The sequence below is a fragment of the Euprymna scolopes genome, chromosome 19, assembly GCF_053919585.1.
Source record: "Euprymna scolopes isolate OS-2025 chromosome 19, ASM5391958v1, whole genome shotgun sequence".
Classification (NCBI taxonomy): domain Eukaryota; kingdom Metazoa; phylum Mollusca; class Cephalopoda; order Sepiida; family Sepiolidae; genus Euprymna; species Euprymna scolopes.
The window spans coordinates 83,901,601-83,922,893 of NC_136500.1; the positions used below are offsets into that span (position 1 = coordinate 83,901,601).

Consider the following 21,293-nt stretch of genomic DNA (forward strand, 5'->3'; position numbering starts at 1 on the left):
ATTCTGATTGTCTCAACACTAACATAAGGGTTTACTAAAGTAACATTGTTGATTCTCAGGTGATCGATAATGAGAGAGAACCAAATAATTATACTCATTCCATTACTCTGTACTATTCTCAAACCCTGTAACGATTATTTACTGGGGAACAAGGAGGGACGAGGACAAATTTTTAATTCTCTCTCTCATCGGCTTATTTACTTTTGCACTTATCATCCTGTTTGGACTGAACTGGCTTTATCCTGAACAAATATAAAAATATAGTATCTCTGATCACCACAATCCACTTTTATCAAACTTGAACTAGGTCAGAAGATAGTGCATGCTAATTCTAATTCCATAGGCGAGGACGAATTTCTTGTGCTGCCAGATTGTTTTCAACTGCTCACCAGTATATTGGCAAAAACTAAGTGAAGACAGAAGGGAAAAAGGCCTAGTGGACAAGCTCTTCTGCGGGACATTGCCGACCCTCTGAGAGTTGTTAGTTTCACTTCATTAAACCTTTATGCAACAGTTAATAGTTACAAAAAAAATATTACCTAAAATATCAGGTTTACAAGAAAGTTCTTGCAATTTTTAACTTTTAAATTCAGATGAACATATCTCAACACACATTTAAATCTAAATTCCTGTGTCAGTTTTCCTTGCTATCATATACTTTTCATAACAAAAAGAAATTAAATAGATTTACCTGACTTTTCCTGTTTCTCTTTTTTATAGTTATATTTAACGTTTTCAAAATTAACAGAATTTTTTTAAAAACTTGGGTACTCGTACAGATGCAGACACAGATGAAAATCGCATTTCAAATAAAAACTTTAAGGTGTCTTTATGACATACAAAAAAAAAAAAAAAAATACAAGTGACAACCTGTCACTTAACTCTTAGTCTCTCCAAATAGTTAAGTTGCAGGCAATCATTTTTTTATAGCCTTAAAAGAATGTAAAAAAGTTACAACAATCTTACAACTTTGACTTAGGGTGAGTGATAGGATAGCTCAATTTTTTACGTATTAAGCAAAAGTAAATATCCTCACCAAAAATTAGGAAAAATTATAAAATAAAAGCTTAATTAAAGGTAAATTATTGTACCTATTTACTATGCCTCCCCACGGGACAGAGTTAGACACCAGGGTCGTTTTTTAACGTGGAGAAAAGGTACAAAAATAAAAATTGTCTCAGCCGTGAAGGATTTCTCCTCCAACGAAAGAGAACAAGAAATAGAAGTGCAGCAAGGGAGATAATTCAGTTTATTATTATATCAAATGTTAACATTTCTCTTAAAATGAATAACTCATGAAAAATATGATAAAATTGCTTTTTACTTAAACTTCTGGATTATTTTTTCCTAATTTTTAGTGAGGATATTAATTTTTTGCCCGCTACATAAGTATATTAAAGAGTTTTTATTTGGAATACGATTTTCATGTGTGTCTGTATAAGCACCAATTTTTATTTTTAAATCTGTGGTTGAAAATTTTTTTAAACTGAATTTAATTTTAACATTGTAGATATTTCATATGTTCTTACTTTGTCATATTATTTCATAAAGTGTTAGAAAAGAATTGAAACACTAAATAGCAGGAATTTAATTTACGACACTAAAACTCACTCAGTATTTATATAATTGTCACAAAGTATAATGCAGCACAAGCCTGAAAGGTAGGATGAGAAAAAGCCAGCACTCCAGTTTAAGAGTCAACCCTCTAAAAATAGCCTGGGCAGCCCATTGGTATTCTCCGGTGGACCTTCTAAGACTACTGAAGACACATATCACAGTCCGGCAGATGAAACCACCAACATAGCAAGTCTCTGTTGAACTAACTGCCGAAAATGTATTCTCAACTAGTATTTATGTATATTAATGCATGGAGCCTGGCCTCAGAGATTTACACAGGTTCAAAGATAATTGGCAAAGAATAACAATGAACACAGAAATTTAGTTAAATATAAAAATAGATGATTTTATTTGATCAGAATGTACAATTATGATAGAATTTTTAATCACTAACATTATTAATCTTGAGTGTCGGGTTGGTTCGTATCTCCACTGATGACAGTTGGGTGTTGCTCTGTGGTTGAAGGACAGCTTGGCACATTTGGTTGCTTCTCCATAAACGATGGTCTGTTGTGAGCATCACACTCGGGTTGAAGATCCTGCACTAGAATCCGTCTGATCGTCTCCCGAGGTATCCCAAGTTCTTTGCTGCGATGGCGTATTGATTTGTGTGGATTTTGAAGAACTGAGGCCCTGACTGCATCAATGATAGCCGCAGATCGAGAACTCCTTCGCCGACCAGAATGAGTGGCTCTGTTGCCCTTAGCGTTCAAGTTTAAAACTGTTCCATAGGTCCGAAATTTGTGAACCCACCTATACATAAGTTTTTTGTCCGGATATTTACGACAATTAAATTTTTTCTTGAAGCGCGATTGCACAGTCATCATAGATTTAGTCTCAAAGTAAGAGTCTACACAAAATGTTTTTTCTTCAACTGTCCAAGGCATTTTTAAAAATATTATTCCCTGCAATGATTCTTCTTCTTCTTCATAAATCTGAAATATTAAAAAAATTTGCTTAATTAGTTAAGATTTTAATGACGTTTTAATAGGTGGCATGTTTTTTTTTTTTTTTTTTTTGAGGAGAAAAGGGCGTCATCCAATATTTGGTTTAGGAGCATAAATCAACTCATAAAATAAAACAAATAACATACCTAACACAGTAAAATTTATTTATCTACCAACCTGTATACTTTTAATGTGCTGAAATTGTTTGTCTTTTTTTTATTTTTAAATTTATTTTTTAAGCTGTCTTTATGGCATACGAAAAAAAAAAAAACCACAAATGACAACCTGTCACTTAACTCTTAGTCTCTCCAAACAGTTAAGTTGCAGGCAATCATTTTTTTTTTTATAGCCTGAAAAGAATGTAAAAAAGTTACAACAATCTTACAACTCTGACTTAGGGTGAGTGGTAGGATAACTCAATTTTTTATTATTACCTTTTCAAGCATAACCTACCCCACAACTTAACTGACAGATAGGCTTCTTTTTGCTTTCAAAAACAAAATAGAAAAAAAACTAAGTTTCAACACATTAAAAGTATACAGTTCAGTGAATAAATAAATTCTGTGTTGGGTATAAGTTATTTGTTTGCCTTTTCTTTTTTAATGATTTCTCGATTGTTAACGATTCTGCAATTCTAGAATTTTTAAGATAAGGATTAATATTTTGTATTATTTAGACTTTTATTCTATTCTATAGTTATAGTTACAGCATAATGGCCAATGTAACTTCCGATATTCATGTGTGTCTTACCGAACTTAAAAAAGTTTTATCTCAAACTCAGAAACTTGTATAGAATTTTGAATTGAACACTTTGGCCAACAAGGGTTAGATTGTTTTCATCCTATCAGCCATGCGGGTTCTCAAATTCGAAAGATGAATTTGAAAGTTATATTAGCCAAAACAGCGTTAACATAACGATAAAACCTGGTTATGAGTTTCAACAACACTTCTGAAATGTAGAAACATTGTTTTTTTTTTCTGTAACCATTGTTTATAAAAACAAACTACCCATGTGAATGAACAGTATTTTAAATAATGCCTATATTAATGTGGTAAACCCCCAAAATGGCTGCAACATTTTATCAACTAAATATGTCTAATTTCCCAAGTGGTAACAGGGAAAATTAATCCCCCATATAAATTCGTCAGTTCCCTTTTTCTTTTTTTTTATTTTGTAAGAGGCTAAAGATAATGATCTCTGTTATTTTTGTTAGGTAACCAAATCTACCATAAAAAGAATACTTTTTAAATAAATTTAATGAAAACATACAAACTTTCAGATATTAATTTTATTTTATTTCGGACTATTAGTCTCATCTTTTCTTTTTATTGGTGCACAACGTTTCAGCCAACTTCCTCTGGCCTTCGTCAGGTGGTAACCGCGACGGATAGGAACTTCGAATCTCCTAACTGCATTCTCAGCCATCACTGCCATCCGTAGTTGTTGTCGTCTCACCACATTTTTGACCAATTACCTCTGGCACGCTTTGGGTGGGATTGAAACCGCTATCTTCAGACAATGTTCATCTGGAACCGTAGAGATTCAACGTCTCTATCAACTGCGCCACGGGCCCCGAAGGGCGATCAAGGTTGGATTCTTTGATCTTATAAATCCACATTTATTTATTATCTGATCTTCCATAGTCGGGTCCGTACCGATTGGTATATATATATATTATTCCTTATTGGAATTTTTTATTTTTGAGAAGAGCATTGTATGTTAATTTTATTTTATTTTATTTCGGACTATTAGTCTCATCTTATCTTTTTATTGGTGCACAACGTTTCGGCCAACTTCCTCTGGCCTTCGTCATGTGGTCCGAAATAAAATAAAATTAACATACAATGCTCATCTCAAAAATAAAAAATTCCAATAAGGAATAATATATATATATACCAATCGGTACGGACCCGACTATGGAAGATCAGATAATAAATAAATGTGGATTTATAAGATCAAAGAATCCAACCTTGATCGCCCTTCGGGGCCCGTGGCGCAGTTGATAGAGACGTTGAATCTCTACGGTTCCAGATGAACATTGTCTGAAGATAGTGGTTTCAATCCCACCCAAAGCGTGCCAGAGGTAATTGGTCAAAAATGTGGTGAGACGACAACAACTACGGATGGCAGTGATGGCTGAGAATGCAGTTAGGAGATTCGAAGTTCCTATCCGTCGCGGTTACCACCTGACGAAGGCCAGAGGAAGTTGGCCGAAACGTTGTGCACCAATAAAAAGATAAGATGAGACTAATAGTCCGAAATAAAATAAAATTAACATACAATGCTCATCTCAAAAAAAAAAAATTCCAATAAGGAATAATATATATATAAACTTTCAGATAGTTTATATGTTTTATAGATATGAAAAAGAGTTTTTATTTTCAGGTTATTACATTAAATTTTAAATATATGTGATTATCATGAGGTTTAATTTGTTATATAAAAATGAAAAAAATTCAAATACTTATAATTTATTTTCATTTCCTAGATTTTATTGTTTGTTAAACTGTAAATATGTATTAAATGGTAATAAAAATATGCACCCATAGCATCATATCAGTGCTACAAACGTACTGCATTAATTTTTTTAAAGCTTAATAAATAAATCGTTATTGAAAATTTTTGTTTTTTTAAATAGGATTTTAAAAAAATTGTTTACATTTTCCCCAATTGTAATTTTTGATTTTAGTAAATAATAATTCAAAAAATAAAATTAGAGAAATAAATTAAAAAAAGAAGAAAAACAGAGAGAAAAAGGATAAAATTTATTAATTTTAAATTGTAATATTTATTTTTATAACAGATATGTACAATAAAAATGTTTGAATCAGTAATCCACAATATCATGTTTACAACTTTTAATTTTTTTTCTGTTTAGAAAAGTGTCAAGGGACTGAAGAAGTTAAAGACAAACTTTCAAGTTTTTTGTTAAATTATAAATTTGTATTTTATTTCAAACTACGAGGTGCTTTCAATAAGTTTCCAGATTTTTTTTTCGATTTTTTTCGTATGGGCACTTTTATTGATAGTACACTCATGAAATTCTAGTCCCCTTTGAAGTAATCTCCTCCAGCTGCAATGCACTTGTTCTGTTCCAACAACTTTTGGAAGACCCCATGGAAGTCCTCTTGTGACTTCATCATAGCCTTCTTTATCTCCTCAATTCTCTCATAATGATAGCCTCTAAGATTTTCCTTGAGCTTAGGGAAGAGCCAAAAGTCACAGGGAGCAAGGTCTGGACTCTATGGAAGATGAAGAACTGTCTTGATGTCTATCTTGGTCATGACAACACCTTTCATTCTGATTTTCTCTGAGCACCCTTGGGACAAACTTTTTGCAAATCTTCCACATCTTCAGTTCCTTGCAAATAATTGTGTGTACAGTACAGTCCCCACACTGACATCAAACTATGCACTTATTATCTCTATAGACACATAATGGTCCTTATCCATGAAATTCTTTATTTGGCCAATCAATTCTAGTGTTCTGACTTCCTTACTCCTTCCACACAAACTCCCTGCTTTCCTTGAATCTCTTATGCTACTCAAAAACCGATGCTCGATTTATGCAAGATAATTCAAAAGCAGTCTGAAGCATTCCATACGTTTCTGTGGCATTTTTTCCAAGTTTAAACAGAATTTTATTGCATATCGTTCTTCTGAAGTGTCCTCACACCCAGATTGCATTTTTTAAATTCACCAGCTGTGACAATCAGGCTTTAGTAGAGTGTATTCCAATTCCTGCTGTATCTGTTCACTTGAACCTGAAATCATAAAAATTAGTCAGTCATCTCATAAGATGTATAGTAATAACATACTGAATTTTCAAGGGCCTACAACAATTTTAAATACCTGTACAAAAAAAGTTTGGAAACTTATTGAAGGAATCTCATAATTTGTAAAACATACTGATCTATTATTTAATAGGTATTTGAAAAAATAATATTTCTTAAAAGAAAGAAAATGCTAAAATAGTGGCTCAATTCTTTGACAACTGATAATTTCTCAAAAATTGCATTTTGAGAAAAAACTGCATTTTGAACTTATTTTGAAGTGAAAAAATTAATTAACTTAAAAATGGAACAATCAACTTCTAAATGGAACGATCAACTTCAAAATGGATTAATCAATTGGGATATTTTTTTTGATAAATTGATAATTCTTTTTTTAATTAACTTACCCCATAAGTAAGGAAATTGACTGGTTGTCTTCATTATATATTGTAGCAGTTATCTGCTCCTTTCCAGCGATAACTGCACCAACCAGCCGGTAGGTGTCGCAAAAAGCGACCTGGTTATCTGCCCTTGGGGGAGTTATAAAAGGGGACGCCCGGATAATTCTTCCTTTTTTCTCTCACTCCTTCTGGGAATCAGCCTCGCAACGAAGCGGAGACAACGCGCCCGCCGGTCAACATCAACCCGGTAAGAGTTTTAGCAAATGAACACTTTTCCTTCAAGAGACATTAGCTCTACCGTCAGACACGCATACGTATGGGGACTGAATTCCACTCCTCACACGCACACACGTACACAATAACATTTTTATTCTCACAGGTGCACGCGTGAAATAAAACATCTCTTTAAACGTTACTCTATTTGTTAGTTTTAGTTATTCTGTCTCACTGCATGCGACAAGTTTGTCGTTTACGAACACATATTTAATTGGGGGCACAATACCCCACTGCAATCACCCCCCGCCACAATATAAACATGTAAAAAAGAGGATGCAAAAGAATGGATCAGGAATTGCATTCTAAAGGCGAATGAAATTTATGAAAGGGGTGTTATCATAGTTATTGATAACGCCCCTTGTCATACTTCAATTAAAGAAGTTGTGGGGAAGGATGAATTTTCGCAAAACCAAATTTTAAAACTTGCCCCTTATAATCCAATGTTAAATCTTATTGAAAAAGTTTGGTCAGTCATAAAAGCTGACATAAAAGAAGTATGACAGAGCCAATTGTTGGGATTTTAAGGGGTGATGGCCAGGGGTCTTTAACAACTAAAGAATTTCGCCTCTGCAAGTTAGAAGTGATGATCTCCGAGGCTATTAATAATATTTCCATTGAGACGTGCACTAACTTCATTTCTAGAATACAGAGATTACTTTCCTCTGTAATTAACTTAGATGATATTAAATTTTTAATAAATTTCTTTGGAACCTTTATATTATTTTGTATCCCTTTAAAGTAAAAATAAAAGAATATTAAATTTATTTGTATCATATTAATTCTCAATTTGAAGTTGATTATTTCTCATGTTGAAGTTGATTAATTCATTTTGAAGTTGATTAATTTTTTTACTTGAAAATAAGTCCATTTTGAAGTTGATTATTATCATTTTGAACTTGAAATGGTATAGAGATGAAGATTTCTCTAATGAAATAATAATCAGCACCTCTTTCTCTTCTGCTAACGTAGTCTTGTCTCTAGGTTTACTTGGGGTATGCATTGTCAATGGACGGTTTCTATTGTAATCCCTTTAACCCACTGTTTGGTCTCAAGGACAGCGGCAGTAGCATCATCATAAGTGCACTCAATTTTGTGTTTGCAGTTTCTCCATCTCTAAAACGAAACAGTTTACATTCTGTTTCATAAGGTCACGAATGTGAAACGAACATAAAATGAATACAATGTTTAGGAAGTCACCTCTGACATATTCCAAAACAATCCAACAATCAAATCTCTCCCAATGTTATGGGAAAATCATTATATGCCATTCTCCTGCTAGATTTAATAAATATGTAAAAATACAGAATGGCCCACTTCACTCTGGTCATTTAGTTTTGAGAACATCCTTGCTTCCAATCAAGAAATTTAAAAAAAGACTTTACAATTATACTTATATGGCATTCTCACTTCAAGAATATCATACACTAAAGTTCTGAAATGATAAAAATAGAAATAAGCAAAAGGGAAAAAGTAAGATTGTGTCGTTCAAACTTCTTTCTTCATCAAAATGCAGTGTAAAACAAATGACAGTTTCCATGACCATGTCATAAAAACAATACTTAATGCAATCCATAATAAAAGCATAAAACTTTGGGAAAAATTAATTTGGGAGAAAATAGGATGTAAAAAAAATTCTTTGTTTCTTTTTCTCTCTTAAATGATAAAAATAGAAATAAGTAAAGGTGAAAAAGTAGGATTCAAACTTCTTTCTTCATAAAAATGCAGAGTAAAACAAATGACACAGTTTCAATGACTTTGTCATAAAAACAATGGCTGATGTTATACATAATAACAGCAGTGGGGAAGTGACAGTGACTAAGTTGTTAACAATACAAACTGACAATCTAGGTGTGCAAAGTTCGAATCCACTTTGTTCTATGGAAACATTTTCACTTAGGGATGTTGGCAACATTCACAAGGCATCTCCCATAAAAACTTTCTAGAAAAAAATATCAGGGGAAACGAATGCCAGCACTCATCATCTAATTCATAGAAAATAAATGATGTCCAACAATAATGGCAGCGCCATGTTGTGAGAAAAATAAAGTTGTGAGAAAATAGAGAATCATTGGTGGCCCATTTCACTTCAGTGTACCCTATTTAATACTTTCATAATAGAAATATTATTCATTGCCATAAAAATCAGAAAGCAAATTATTTAAAAGAAGGGCGAAAAAAGCCCAAATTATTATACAGCATATTTTATTTTTAAACTAAAACAATTTTTGCTAAATTGAGTTAAGTTAGAATTAGGTTAGGACTAAGGTTAAAAAACAAAACCAATAAACAAATTCTGTAAAAGTACCCCCCCCCCTTTTTTTTTGTTTTAAAACCTATGGGAATTTCATGATGTCACATTTGATTGTCATGACAGAGTACAATAAGTCAAACTAAAGTGTTTATTCAAAAAATATTATTATCATTTGGATTTAGGGCTAGTGGTAAGGTTGGGAGGAGGGGATATGTTTTGTTTACATATTTTCATTCATATCTAGCAGCACTTTTAATGTCCATCAACCAATCATAATCAAGAATTTGTCTCACGTGCCTCATTAACCAATCAGTGGCAACCATTAAAAATTGAAAAAAGTTAGTCTGCTTCATATTTGAAGCAAACAAATTTTAAAAATAAAAACGAATATTTACCCAATTTTACATTTTTTTTTTTCAATATACCTTTATTTTACTTTCAAAATAGAGTTAAACTGTAGTATCTGTTTTGATACTTTAATTTTTTGATGGTCAGTGAAGGAGACTGCAGCAATTCTTATTTTTGAACCAATCTAGAATGTCCTGTTTTTGTTTTAGAGAGATGGATGTGAATGGGTCATAATTTACTTGTTCCCCTAACTCTTGTTCCTATTTACTTGCCTCCCTACTATGAGGAGAGTAAAAGCGAATTTTAAGTTACCATAATTATTGGTTGTAAGTAAATTAATAAAGAGAGTCAGACATCTTGTTTTGTTTTTTTTCTAGAAAGTAAGATAAAGGACCCCTTATCAATTTACTTACAACCAATAGTTATAACTTAAAATGCTTATATTTTTTTTTATTAAACCTAGGTTTGAAACAAATGCATCACAAATGAATACACAAAATAAATTGGATTAATGGTAAGATTGTCCATTGGACGCAGTTTCCGGTTATAAATTTGGAAAAAGGAAAACCATGCTTATCAGAAAATTGCCCCTTATGATTACCCAGCATCATCACAGACCACGGTGCACAATTCCAATCCTTACTTTCAGAAATTTACTCAACTGCTTGACGTCAAACACATTAAGACCACCGTTTACCATCCCTTCACCAATGGCTTGTTGGAAAGGTTCCACCGGACACTAGTAGCTTACCTAACCACAAAACATCTCACCAGCAACTTTAACTCTCCTCATAGTAGGGAGGTAAGTAAATAGGAACAATCTGAGTTGTACTCCAGCTGAAATACTCTTCAGCACAGCACTCTCTTCACCCGGCCAATATCTCGATGACACCATACCCAACCTCACTAATACAAGTCTCTTCACTCAGGAACTATGCCATAAAATGGCCCAACTGAAGTACTCACCACTCCGGCAACGATCATCAACTACCCATCTTCCACAACAACTACAAAACTGTGAATTCATCATCTGAAATGATGCAGTCAAGAAACCATTAGCATCATCATACCAGTGTCCTTTATTACATAATCGCAAAAATAGATTATGTGTTTTAAAAAGAAATCTTTAAATTTTGACTTATTTTGGCCGACGAGAAATGCATCTAGCCCTTTTTTTTTGTTGTTGTGCTTAAATTGTCGCTGAAGCAAAAGGAGAGAAAGAGAGAGTGAAGAAAAAGAGAACAGAGAATGAGAGAGTTGGGTGGAATGTCCGATGTGAAAGCGGGTTGGCAGGTCATCTGGTCAGAGCACTTCGTAACCTCGTTTGGTTTTGGGTTTCTTTTAGCGCCAAAAAAGTGAACAAAGAAGGAAAAAGGAAAGGCAAGCGAAGTATGGAGGAGGGAGAGCGAAAGGAGGAAGAAGGAAAAAAAAAAGAACATTTTTTTTAAATAGAAAACACTTCTGAAAAACCATCATGGCGAACAGACGTTGAACTCTGTTACAGGTTATCGTTGAGAATGGGCGCAAGCCATGGATGAGCGCGGATACTCGAGTTAAAATTAAACAGGAAACTAATTTACAATGGACTAATAATTTGAACAGGATATTCTGAAACAAAAAAAAGAATGACTTACGGACTTTATAAATTAACAACAGAGTTGTGGACATGCGTCGCAAAACCAAACACCCAAAATTAAAAAAAAAGAAAGGAACTCTAAAATGACAGATTGCCAAGAAACCTCACATGGGAAAAGGAATATGAATTGTAAGTTCTCTCTCTCTCTAAATGTATCTTTCATGCAATGTATTGGCGACTTGTTTATTTTGACATTTTTTTTAATTGTTTTTTCATTAATGTATTTTCTGTTGGCATTTTTGGGCACTAGCATAAGACCTCACCCCCATCCTCATAATCTGTTTTTCTTTTGTTGTTTAATTAATTCCTTTTTCACACCCCTTCCCTATTAGTTTCTTTGTAATAAAATTGATTTAAAATTTAAGACCGCATTGCCTCCGTTTTCACTCATTGTGTTCTGTGCCTATTTTGTTTTATTTCACTGATCCGAGAAAGGTGTTCCCCTCCCCTCTTGTTCGATATACCGTATGCATTCGAACCTGAGGACCTAAAACTTATTTTCCTTTTTTTTTTGTTGTTCCCAGTAGGAGGGGGGAGACATTTGTAACACCTTTCAGAGTTTTAATACAGTCAGAGAAACATTTCACTATCGGCCGTGGAAATCGAGCAGTTACCATCTCCAGTAACAGGGCCAAACCAGCTTTTCTGGAAAAAACACCACAGGAGACAGAACCTGTCTCAATCCACTCAGAAGCCAAATCTGTTCCGACAACCACACAATTGCAGCCAGCACACCACAAGCATCCATCCCTTCAATCAGGCAGATCTGTCTATGGAGAAAAGTTGCCTTCTTAAAGAAATACATCTATTTCTAATTGATAATGATCAATTGTCGTAGTGTGTTGAACCACCACCTCCATTTTAATAAACAATGACTATGCTTAATGGTAGAAACAGACACGAGACCAAGATATCATGAGCATGCATGCTAATTACTTCCATTTTGTTTTGTATTACAATCAAAAGAACAGAAACATAAAACTTAATGTTTCACAACTAAACAAAAACAACAGACGTTTAATTTAGAACTGAAATTAATATATACGCAATCAATAAATAGCTAAAACACTTGATTGCAAGAAGTTTGGTCAGGAATTAATAAAAATCATTTGTGCATTTATTTTCCAGCACCATCCTCTGTAACTTCAGCACTCTTTTATAAAGAAAGCGATTTCCTGGCAAAAACTTCCCAGAGCCAACTAGGGAGCAGGAAGCATCCTGAAATGTGACTGTGATGCACACAGTGAATTCGTCTGAGCCCAGCAGCCGAAGGGCCTCAGCAGCAGTAGTTTAAGCAACTTTTTCAGAGCTAAGTACCACAAACTATTATAGCGATTGAAACAGACCTTTTCAGGAATAACTACTACAAACTACCTGTATAAAACTTCACTCTTTACTACTGCTTTGCTTGCCTTCTGAAACTCCCCTCTACAACTAGCAAACTTTGGTTCACTCCAGCAGCTTCAGCTACCAGCACCTCTAGCAGCTTCCAGCATCCAGTTTCCAGTGCTCACTAACATCCAACTACCTAGTGCCCATTGACCACTTATCTGTTCAAAACATCCAGCAAACACCAACATCTAGCTATCTGTTCCAGTGTCCACTGGCATCCAGCTACAAACTTTTCCAGCTAGGTAGAAGCGTAACTTATCTTGCCTTTGGTAACATTTATTTGGTATATATATATTTTTTTTTTTTTAATCACTTTTTCGTATCTTTGTGGATTGTAAAACAAACACATTTTTTTTTGGTACTTGTCCAATTTAATCAAGACATTAAAAAATGAAAATATCGGAAAAAGGTTATATTGCACGTATCCGTTTTAGACTGATGAGCTCCGGAAAAAAAAAAAAACAAACATTTTTTTCACTTAATTTGATTCAGCAGTTTCGCTGTAAAAAAAACAAAACTACTTGATGAAATTAAGTGAAAATTTTTTTTCGGAGAACTTCATTCCATAACGGATACGTACAATATAACCTTTTTTTTCGATATTTTCATTTTTAAATGTCTTGATTAAACTGTACAAGTACTTTTTTTTTTCTTTTGAGCGAATCTCGTTTGGGTCTTCAATCTTAACGCTTACCATTTGTTTTTCTACTAATTTCCCAACTGTATTTCCGAAAACCGCTACCAGTATCGTATTTCCTTTAAAATAATTTATTTCGCTAATAATAACGATTACGCTTGATTTCTTACCTGTGAACTGGTAAACAAATTCTTTACTTAATTGGTAAACGTGGTGATGATCTTTAACTTAATTATCTGGAGATTTCGATAAATCGAAATTTGATGCGTGTTGAGGGATAAAAAGCGAAAACTTATATAAATAAATATCAACACAAAGTTTGTCTTTGCAATAATACTGACAAGCTTCCTTGTTTAAAGAGCCGTCGATGTTTATATATTTAATCGAATCACAGTTTTGTGATCAAAACAAAAATGTAAAAATAAATAAAATAAAAATTAAAAAAAAAAAATGAAAACGAACAGCAGTCACCTAACGGCGTCTTTATTTATTTGTGAAGTTAGACTTCACAAATAATAACAAACTGAGGTGCCGCACGCAGTTCCGATGTAATTAGAAAAGTCTCTTGTTAACTTGTGTTTCTATAAAGCTGGCCATAGGTATGAAAAAGGTATGCTCGATCTATTTCTAAAGTACTGACAATGATAAATGATGGTTTCTTCTATTTTTCCAACGAGATTATAAAACGATGTAAGCCAGAAGAAGTCATATTGAAAATATAAACATAACAGGAAGTGGCGGTTGCAATGTTTCGAATTTCAAACGCGCATGTGCGGGGAATTTTCTCAAACCGGTGTAAGGTCAAATTATTACCTCTCCATTTTTTTTTTTTTACAAAAACTATGGTGCTCGTCCAGAATAACCACACCCTGAAAAAAAAAGAAGAAGAAACAAGTGAGTCCCCGTGACTGTCCAGTGCACGAGGCATAAAAAAAAAAGTTCAGCATTTGACCCCCCCCCCCATTTAGCCCCAAAAGTCCCCAAGGGACGTCAAATCCTGGTGAAAATTAACAAACGGTGCAGTTTAAGGCCTTAACATATGTAACTTTGAGTTCTGCATCATGCAAAAAAAAATAAATAAATGACTAAGTCCATTATTTGCCCCGCTCATTTAACCCCCAAAGTTCCCAAGGCCTTAACATATTTAAATTTGAGTTCAGCACCATGCAAAACTGCTAAATAGACATACACAGAAAATTTTAGACAAATATGGTAAAATAGTGCCAAAAATGGAGTGTTTTTATAAACCCTAAAAGAGCCCCTGGGCACACCCAAGAGTTATTGCGACGTATAGACAAACAAAATTATATAGAAATCAGTTAGTGACAACTTTTCATAAAGTTTTATAAAAATCCAAGGCATCAATTTTTTTTTTTAATAAGCACAAAAGTGTCAATTTTAGCCATTTTAACCTGAAAGGTACCCCTAGGGAGCAACAGGAGTTTTCCCGGAAAATCCTTTAGTTTTTTACTCATCTCATGTTTAATGTTTGTGCAAAATTTCAAAAAATTCCAAGGTGTAATTATTGAGAAAAGTGCGGACAGATGAACGGACAAGGGTGAATTTACAGGTCCACCCTCCTTTTGTTGGGGAATCAAAAAATGAAGAAAAGTTTGTATTATACGTACCTGTGATGGAAAAAATATTGTACACCAAAAATCACTCAACTCCATCAAGTAATTTTGTATTTATAAAGAAAATAATTTTTAAGCCAATTTGAGTTTTCCCAATAATCTCCCCCCCCCCACCTTCTTCCTATGTTAAAGATGACTTTCTAAAATCTTGTAAGTTTGAATTATTTAGAGTTTTCTCCCGGATTCCTTCAGACTATTTTCAGGATGATGTTGGCAGATTATCTCTCATCCTTTAGCTATATTTTTTTTATCTTAAATAAAACTATTTGCTCAATTTACCTGATTTTTGTGTATGATATTGTCTTCCACAGGTACGTACACAAATAGATTGAGATTTGAAACTTGCTGATCCTCATGGTTTAAGAAGCAGGTCTGAAAAGTGACAGTCTGTGGAAGGAGTATGCAATGGAGAAATGCGTGCTGTTATTAACTGCATCTGTATATCCTAAGTATATTTCTAAGTATCGCTTGTACTGAAGATTGAACCATCAAATGTTCAGAAGAGTTTCATTTAAAACTGAATTTTACTTAGTAGTTTAGGAAGAAGGTTGGAGTGTACATTGATCAAAACGTTTTGAAAATAATACTCAAGATGAGAACTATAGTCTAAATTATACAAATTATTTCGAATTTGTTTAAAAAAACATCTTTATTTCAAACAATTGTTTTTATGTATATAGAAAATTTAGATGCTTCTACAGAATTGGGATGAGATTTTGTTGTCGATAAATGGAGTTTTCAGAAAAAACACAATGGTTTCAACTGATTTTTTTGTCAATTCCAATAAGTTACAATGTTAGCTTCCAAATTATGCAGTCGAAATTACATGAATATTAATGAATTATCAAACAAAACAACTTTAATCGTGTTAACAAGTGAAAATTTTCCATCTTATTTAAATTCGAACAGAAAATTACCTCCCTTTTGAATTCTCCTGCGTTTTACGATCATTTTCATCAAATTCTATTTTTTATTTTCTTTAATAAATAATTTTTTACCTTATCGATTTTCATAATTTTCGGATATAATCATCTTAAAAATATGAGGAATATGTAGATACCATTGTTTTCATGTGGAATTCAGTTTTATGATTTCCGAAATTTCGTCCCAATAGTGTAGAAGTGCCAAATTTACATTTTATTTTGTTTGGCAGAAACAATTGTTTGAAATAAAGATGTTTTGTGAAAGCATTATAGAGTAAGCTAATCTATCCATTTCAGGAATAAGTGGATTTTTTTTTATGGAAACTGTTTCAGACAAGGTATGATGCCACTTGATGTAAGGAGCTAAAAAGAAAATAAATAAAATAATAATACTAATAAAAAGAATTGTTTGATGATAGCCTGTGTGAAAACTCTTAGTGAGTGAATAATAATAATAATAATACAATTTCAAGGTTAAAAACTAATCAGCAATAAATGTTATATCAATAGATTCTAACCCCCAAAAAACATAGCAATTATTCACCCTTTGTCAGAAACATCACTCATGGAGTGTGAGAACTAAAGAACAAAATAAGGGAAGCAAAAGTTATGAGGCTGGTGAAAATAAACCCAAAGTCTACTTTCTACTCTTCATAAACATTACCCAGAGACAATAAAGACAGCTACATCTAAAGGCCAGTGACAGTAATTCATAGCAGTTATGGTCCCAGAATCATGATGTGTACTTATATAACATCCTTTTGTAAATATACAATTTGTTAATCATACCACTGTTTGTCTTGCCTGCAAGACCTTTTTTTTTTTTTTTTTTACATAGGCATCACCACATTATCAAGGCCAAGAGGCCACTCAAGGATAAGGGTTAAAGAGTGTACAGTAGAAATTGGACAATATAGTAATCATTAGTAATGAAAATTTGGTAAATTTGATAACTTATATGGAACGGCTCATCAAGAACTTATGTACGTTAGACTTGAAGACAACCATATTGTAGTCAGTCGGAAAGCAGGAAAACGGAAGACAATTCCACAGGCGTGCAGTTCTAAGAAAGAAGCTTTGTTCATGGAATCTACGTTTAGGTTTAGGCACAGATAAAGAGTGGGGGAAATTATTGATAGTGTTTACAGCTAGACGAGTGTTTCTTGTGAAAGTTTGGCGAGGGGGGACCATAGATTGAAGCTCAGTTGAACACTTTCCATGAAAATAACGATACATCAGAGACAAACTTGCAACATCTCTTCTGTGAGATAGAGGTTGCAAGGAAGAGAAAAGGACATCTCCTACGAGGCTATGAAGTCTATTTTGAACTCTATCAAGGCAGGCCAAGTCCTTTCTAGCAGCTCCTGCCCATATGTGGCAACAGTATTCCATCCTTGGACGTACCTGGCTCTTATATAGATAGAGAATAGCATCAGCGGATCGATAGAAAGATCCCACCATTTTTTCAGCGGCCTTGGCAACAGATTTGATGTACGTGTTCCATTTAAGATCAGGAGTAATGGTCAAACCAAGAAGCTTGTCAAAACTTGAGGCCTCCTGAAGACGAGAGCCATTCATTTCAATTGATGCCAGATGTGGATCAGAATGTTGATGATGTAAAGAGAGAAGCTTGGTTTTAGATGCATTAAAAGTAACCAGCCACTCCTTTCCCCATTGTACTACGTGCTCAAGATCAGAGGAGAGAGAATTGGAGAGAACTTGGTCGTTTACTGTCTTAGATGTGCTACCATAAATGGTAGTGTCGTCAGCATAGATGTCTACAAATGATGTAAGGATGTGATTTGGAAGATCATTAATGTAGATCAGGAAAAGAGTTGGGCCCAGGATGGACCCCTGAGGGACACTGGCATTAATACTGTGAGCTTCTGATTTTTGCCCCTCAACTACTACTCTTATGAACCTATCAGAAAGAAATGATTTAATAATTGAGAAGACATTTCCAGCAATACCATAGCTAGAGATCTTATGAAGTAAACCTTTATGCCATACCCTATCAAAGGCTTTAGATATGTCAAGAGCAATTGCCCTAGAAAGATTGCCACCGTCGAGAGATTTGCTAATCCTATGCGATATAACTGTAAGGACATCTGCTGTAGATCTAGCAGAACGGAAACCATATTGAGTGTCACTAAGAAGGTTATTTTTGTTGAGATGGTTGATTACTTCTGTATTTAACACAGATTCCAGCAACTTACTCATGACGCACAGGAGACTTATTGGCCTGTACTGAGAGGGGGATGAGCGATCACCTGGATTCTTAAATACAGGGCATACTGATGAAATTTTCCAGGGAGATGGGAAACTATTCTCCTTAAGACAACGTTTAAATAGTTTTGTAAGTATGGGTGCTAGTTCAGGTTGAAGTTTTTTGAGTACTATAATTGGAATACTGTCAGGGCCAGTTGCTTTACTGGAATCAAGGTTTTTGATTAGCTTGGCAACATCACGTACAGATATACGTATATCACATAGCGTGTTTTCTCATACAGGAGGAAATATTGGGGGTTGGCGGCCTTGATCGCAAAGGGTAGAATTAGCTGCAAAGTTCTTGACAAAGAGTTTGGCTTTGTCTGATGCTGATGAGATTACCTCAGATCCATTGATAATAGTTGGGATGGAGCACACGCTTCTGTTCAGGATTCTGTTTGCTATTTGCCAAAACTGGTGGGAACCAAGCCGCTGCTCAGCTACTTTGGACTTAACAGATTGAGCATACAACTCTCTTGCATTCTTTATTACTTTCTTACAATGGTTGCTGGCAGTCCTGAAAGCGGCTTTAGTTTTCATACATCTATTACTTTGAAACAGTGGAAAAAGTGATTTCTGTGCGCAATGGCAGCAGCACATTCTGGAGAGAACCATGGCTGGCTGTTAGGTTTTTGCTGAAACTTTTTCGAGGGTATGAAACGGTCAATACCTACAATTAACCATTCCGTCAGGTCTAATACTATAGAGGACACATCCTTTTTAAACATGGAATGCAGAGGTAGATCAGATATAAATGTACGGAAGCTATCCCATTCAGCCTTAGTGTATCGATATACTGTACGATGGAGAGGTACGTCTGGGGACTTATTACATTTCATTTTTATCTTAATTGATACAACAGAGTGGTCGGAGGATCCAAGAGGCGACAGAACAGAAACTGAACATAGTTCAGGGCAAGTTGTGAGAAAAAGATCTAGTAGGCTTGCATACTGGCCGTCATTGTCGGGCACACGGGTGGGTTCCTGAACAATCTGAGTGAGGTCATAGGCAATGGAGAAATCATGACAGAACATCCCCTCATCATCGGTCTTGTTAGAGTGGGTCAACCATTCGACGTTGTGAACATTGAAGTCACCACATATGTGAATGTTAGCTGAAGGATAAGCAGATAGGACTTGGTCAATTTTCTCAGATATGCTTTGAAAGATAGTAACTCCGCTGTTATGGGGGTGATAAAGAGTAAATATAAATGCCATAGTGTGAGCTAAAGCAACCCGGAAGCACATATAGGGTAAGTTAGGATCTTCCCTGGAGATGTCCCTTCCACATGGAAAGTTATCCCTAATATAGGCACATATTCCATGCCCATGGCGATCTTGGGGGTCAGATTTAGAAGTTAAGTTAGAGTATCCTTTAATTGCGAACTCTTCTAGGGAAATAGCCTGTCCAATGCCAGTTTCACTTAAAAATAAAAGGTCTGGTTTAGTCTCCTGTAATTGGGCTTCAACCTCTGAAAGGTTAGAACGTAGACCCCTGATGTTGGAGAAGGAGACATGGTAGTAGGGGTCTACGTTGGAAGTTGGAGAGACCTCAACAGAAAGAAATTCTAAACATGTATAAAATTACTATATTATATTTTAAGCCCTAGTAATGTATAGACCATTGAGCTATTAACCCAACTTTTGTATGTATTTAAAGGAATTTAAATAATAATATGTGTGTGTGCGTCTGTGAGCATGTAATGTATATTTGAAGGATATATAGATAATAGATATAGAAATAAACAAAAAAGACAAAATTGAACAAGAGATTAATATAGATTTATGATTTGATTCAATCTTTTTGTTAATTTATTTATTTTCTCCCTATTATTTGGATTCTTTGGACTACTATTTTCATCTTGAGTGTTATTTTCACAATGTTTCAGTCGATGTAATCCTTGACTTTCTTTAGGCATATCTTATTGAACTCTGGAGTCTTTCTGCTGACAGAAAGATTCCCAAGTTTGACAAGATACACCTGAAGGTCAGAGTTTACATCAACCGAAATATTGTAACAAAAAAAAAAAAAAAAAAATCACTCAAGATGAGAATAGTAGTCAGAGGAATATGAATAATCAATCCTCATCTCAAAAATTCAGAAACCTTATTTTCTTGCATTTTACCCACACACACACACACACACTATTGTTTTAACAAAATCAAAACATCAAAGAATGGATTGATAGCAACAAATAGTGTATTTCATCGTTTGTTACAATTGTTTCAAGACCATTTATATTTATTGGGTAAATATAAAAATCTTTAAAAAAAAACCTTGGAAGGAAGAGATGTAGGTAAAATATTTTCTCATAGTTTTCCTTAAAAGGGAAATGGAGTCCATATTGTTCATTGTGAAAGTGTTTTTTTTCAAAACGTCTGGTGAGAGGCTGTTCTTGTGAAAATTTTCGAACGATATAGGGTTTAAATTTGTTCGAATGGTCTTGAAACAATTGTAACAAATGATGAAATACACTATACATTCTTTGATGTCTTAATTTTGTTAAGACTATATATGACTGCTCAATTAGAAAATATGGTAATTTTGAAGCTTACAATTTAAGTCAACTAATTCTGACTTAAAATTTATTGGTATATGAACGGTTACCGAATTATCAATTATATAAACCTAATAAAATTTGGATTACTATGAATAAGATTATATATATATATATATATTTGTATATTTTGGCAGCAAATCATTATTCAAGCACGTCTGATTGAACACAACAAAGTTATTTTTTCCGTTTTTTTCTGGATATCTTTTCAATTCACTGAGCGGTCTTTTTTATTTCAGCTGGTATGCTGTATATAATGGCACCCAAAAGTTGTTGTTCAGCTATATTCTTCTCAAGTGCTTTCTATTGGTGCATCCGATCATCATCAGGAGCGATTGTTGTTGTTATCTCATTCTTTTTCACTGAGGCTTGGTGTATTTATAGTTTTGGGCGCAATTATATACAACATGCCAGCTGAAATAAAAAAGACTGCTCGGCAAATTAAAAAAATATATATATATATATATATACACACATACATACATATATACATATATATATATATATATATATATATATATATATATATATATACACACACATACATACATATATATATATATATATATGCACACACATTATGTTGTGGATCATTTTGTAAGATTTTCAATGAAATCTACAAAAGCAAATGGA

General features: G+C 33.9%; 1 protein-coding gene across 3 annotated transcripts; it reads right to left on the reverse strand.

The window, feature by feature from the left end:
* Positions 1 to 1,937: 1,937 nt before the first annotated feature.
* LOC145239804 (uncharacterized) lies at positions 1,938 to 14,032 on the reverse strand. 3 transcript variants are annotated; one of them, XM_080103327.1, is made up of 2 exons: positions 13,741 to 14,032; positions 1,938 to 2,552 (listed from the first exon to the last, which is right to left on the reverse strand). In XM_080103327.1, the coding sequence occupies exon 2, from the start codon at positions 2,502 to 2,504 to the stop codon at positions 2,016 to 2,018; it is 489 nt and encodes a 162-aa protein (XP_079959453.1). In that variant the 5' UTR covers positions 2,505 to 2,552; positions 13,741 to 14,032; the 3' UTR covers positions 1,938 to 2,015. The 3 variants fall into 3 exon arrangements, with proteins under 3 accessions (XP_079959453.1, XP_079959454.1, XP_079959452.1); XM_080103328.1 differs by having other exon boundaries at positions 13,750 to 14,031; XM_080103326.1 differs by having other exon boundaries at positions 13,449 to 14,031.
* Between the last annotated feature and the right edge of the window lie 7,261 nt (positions 14,033 to 21,293).

Coding starts and splice junctions, on each gene's coding strand:
- LOC145239804 (XM_080103327.1), bottom strand. CDS start 2,504: ATGCCTTGGACAGTTGAAGAAAAAACATTTTGTGTAGACTCTTACTTT.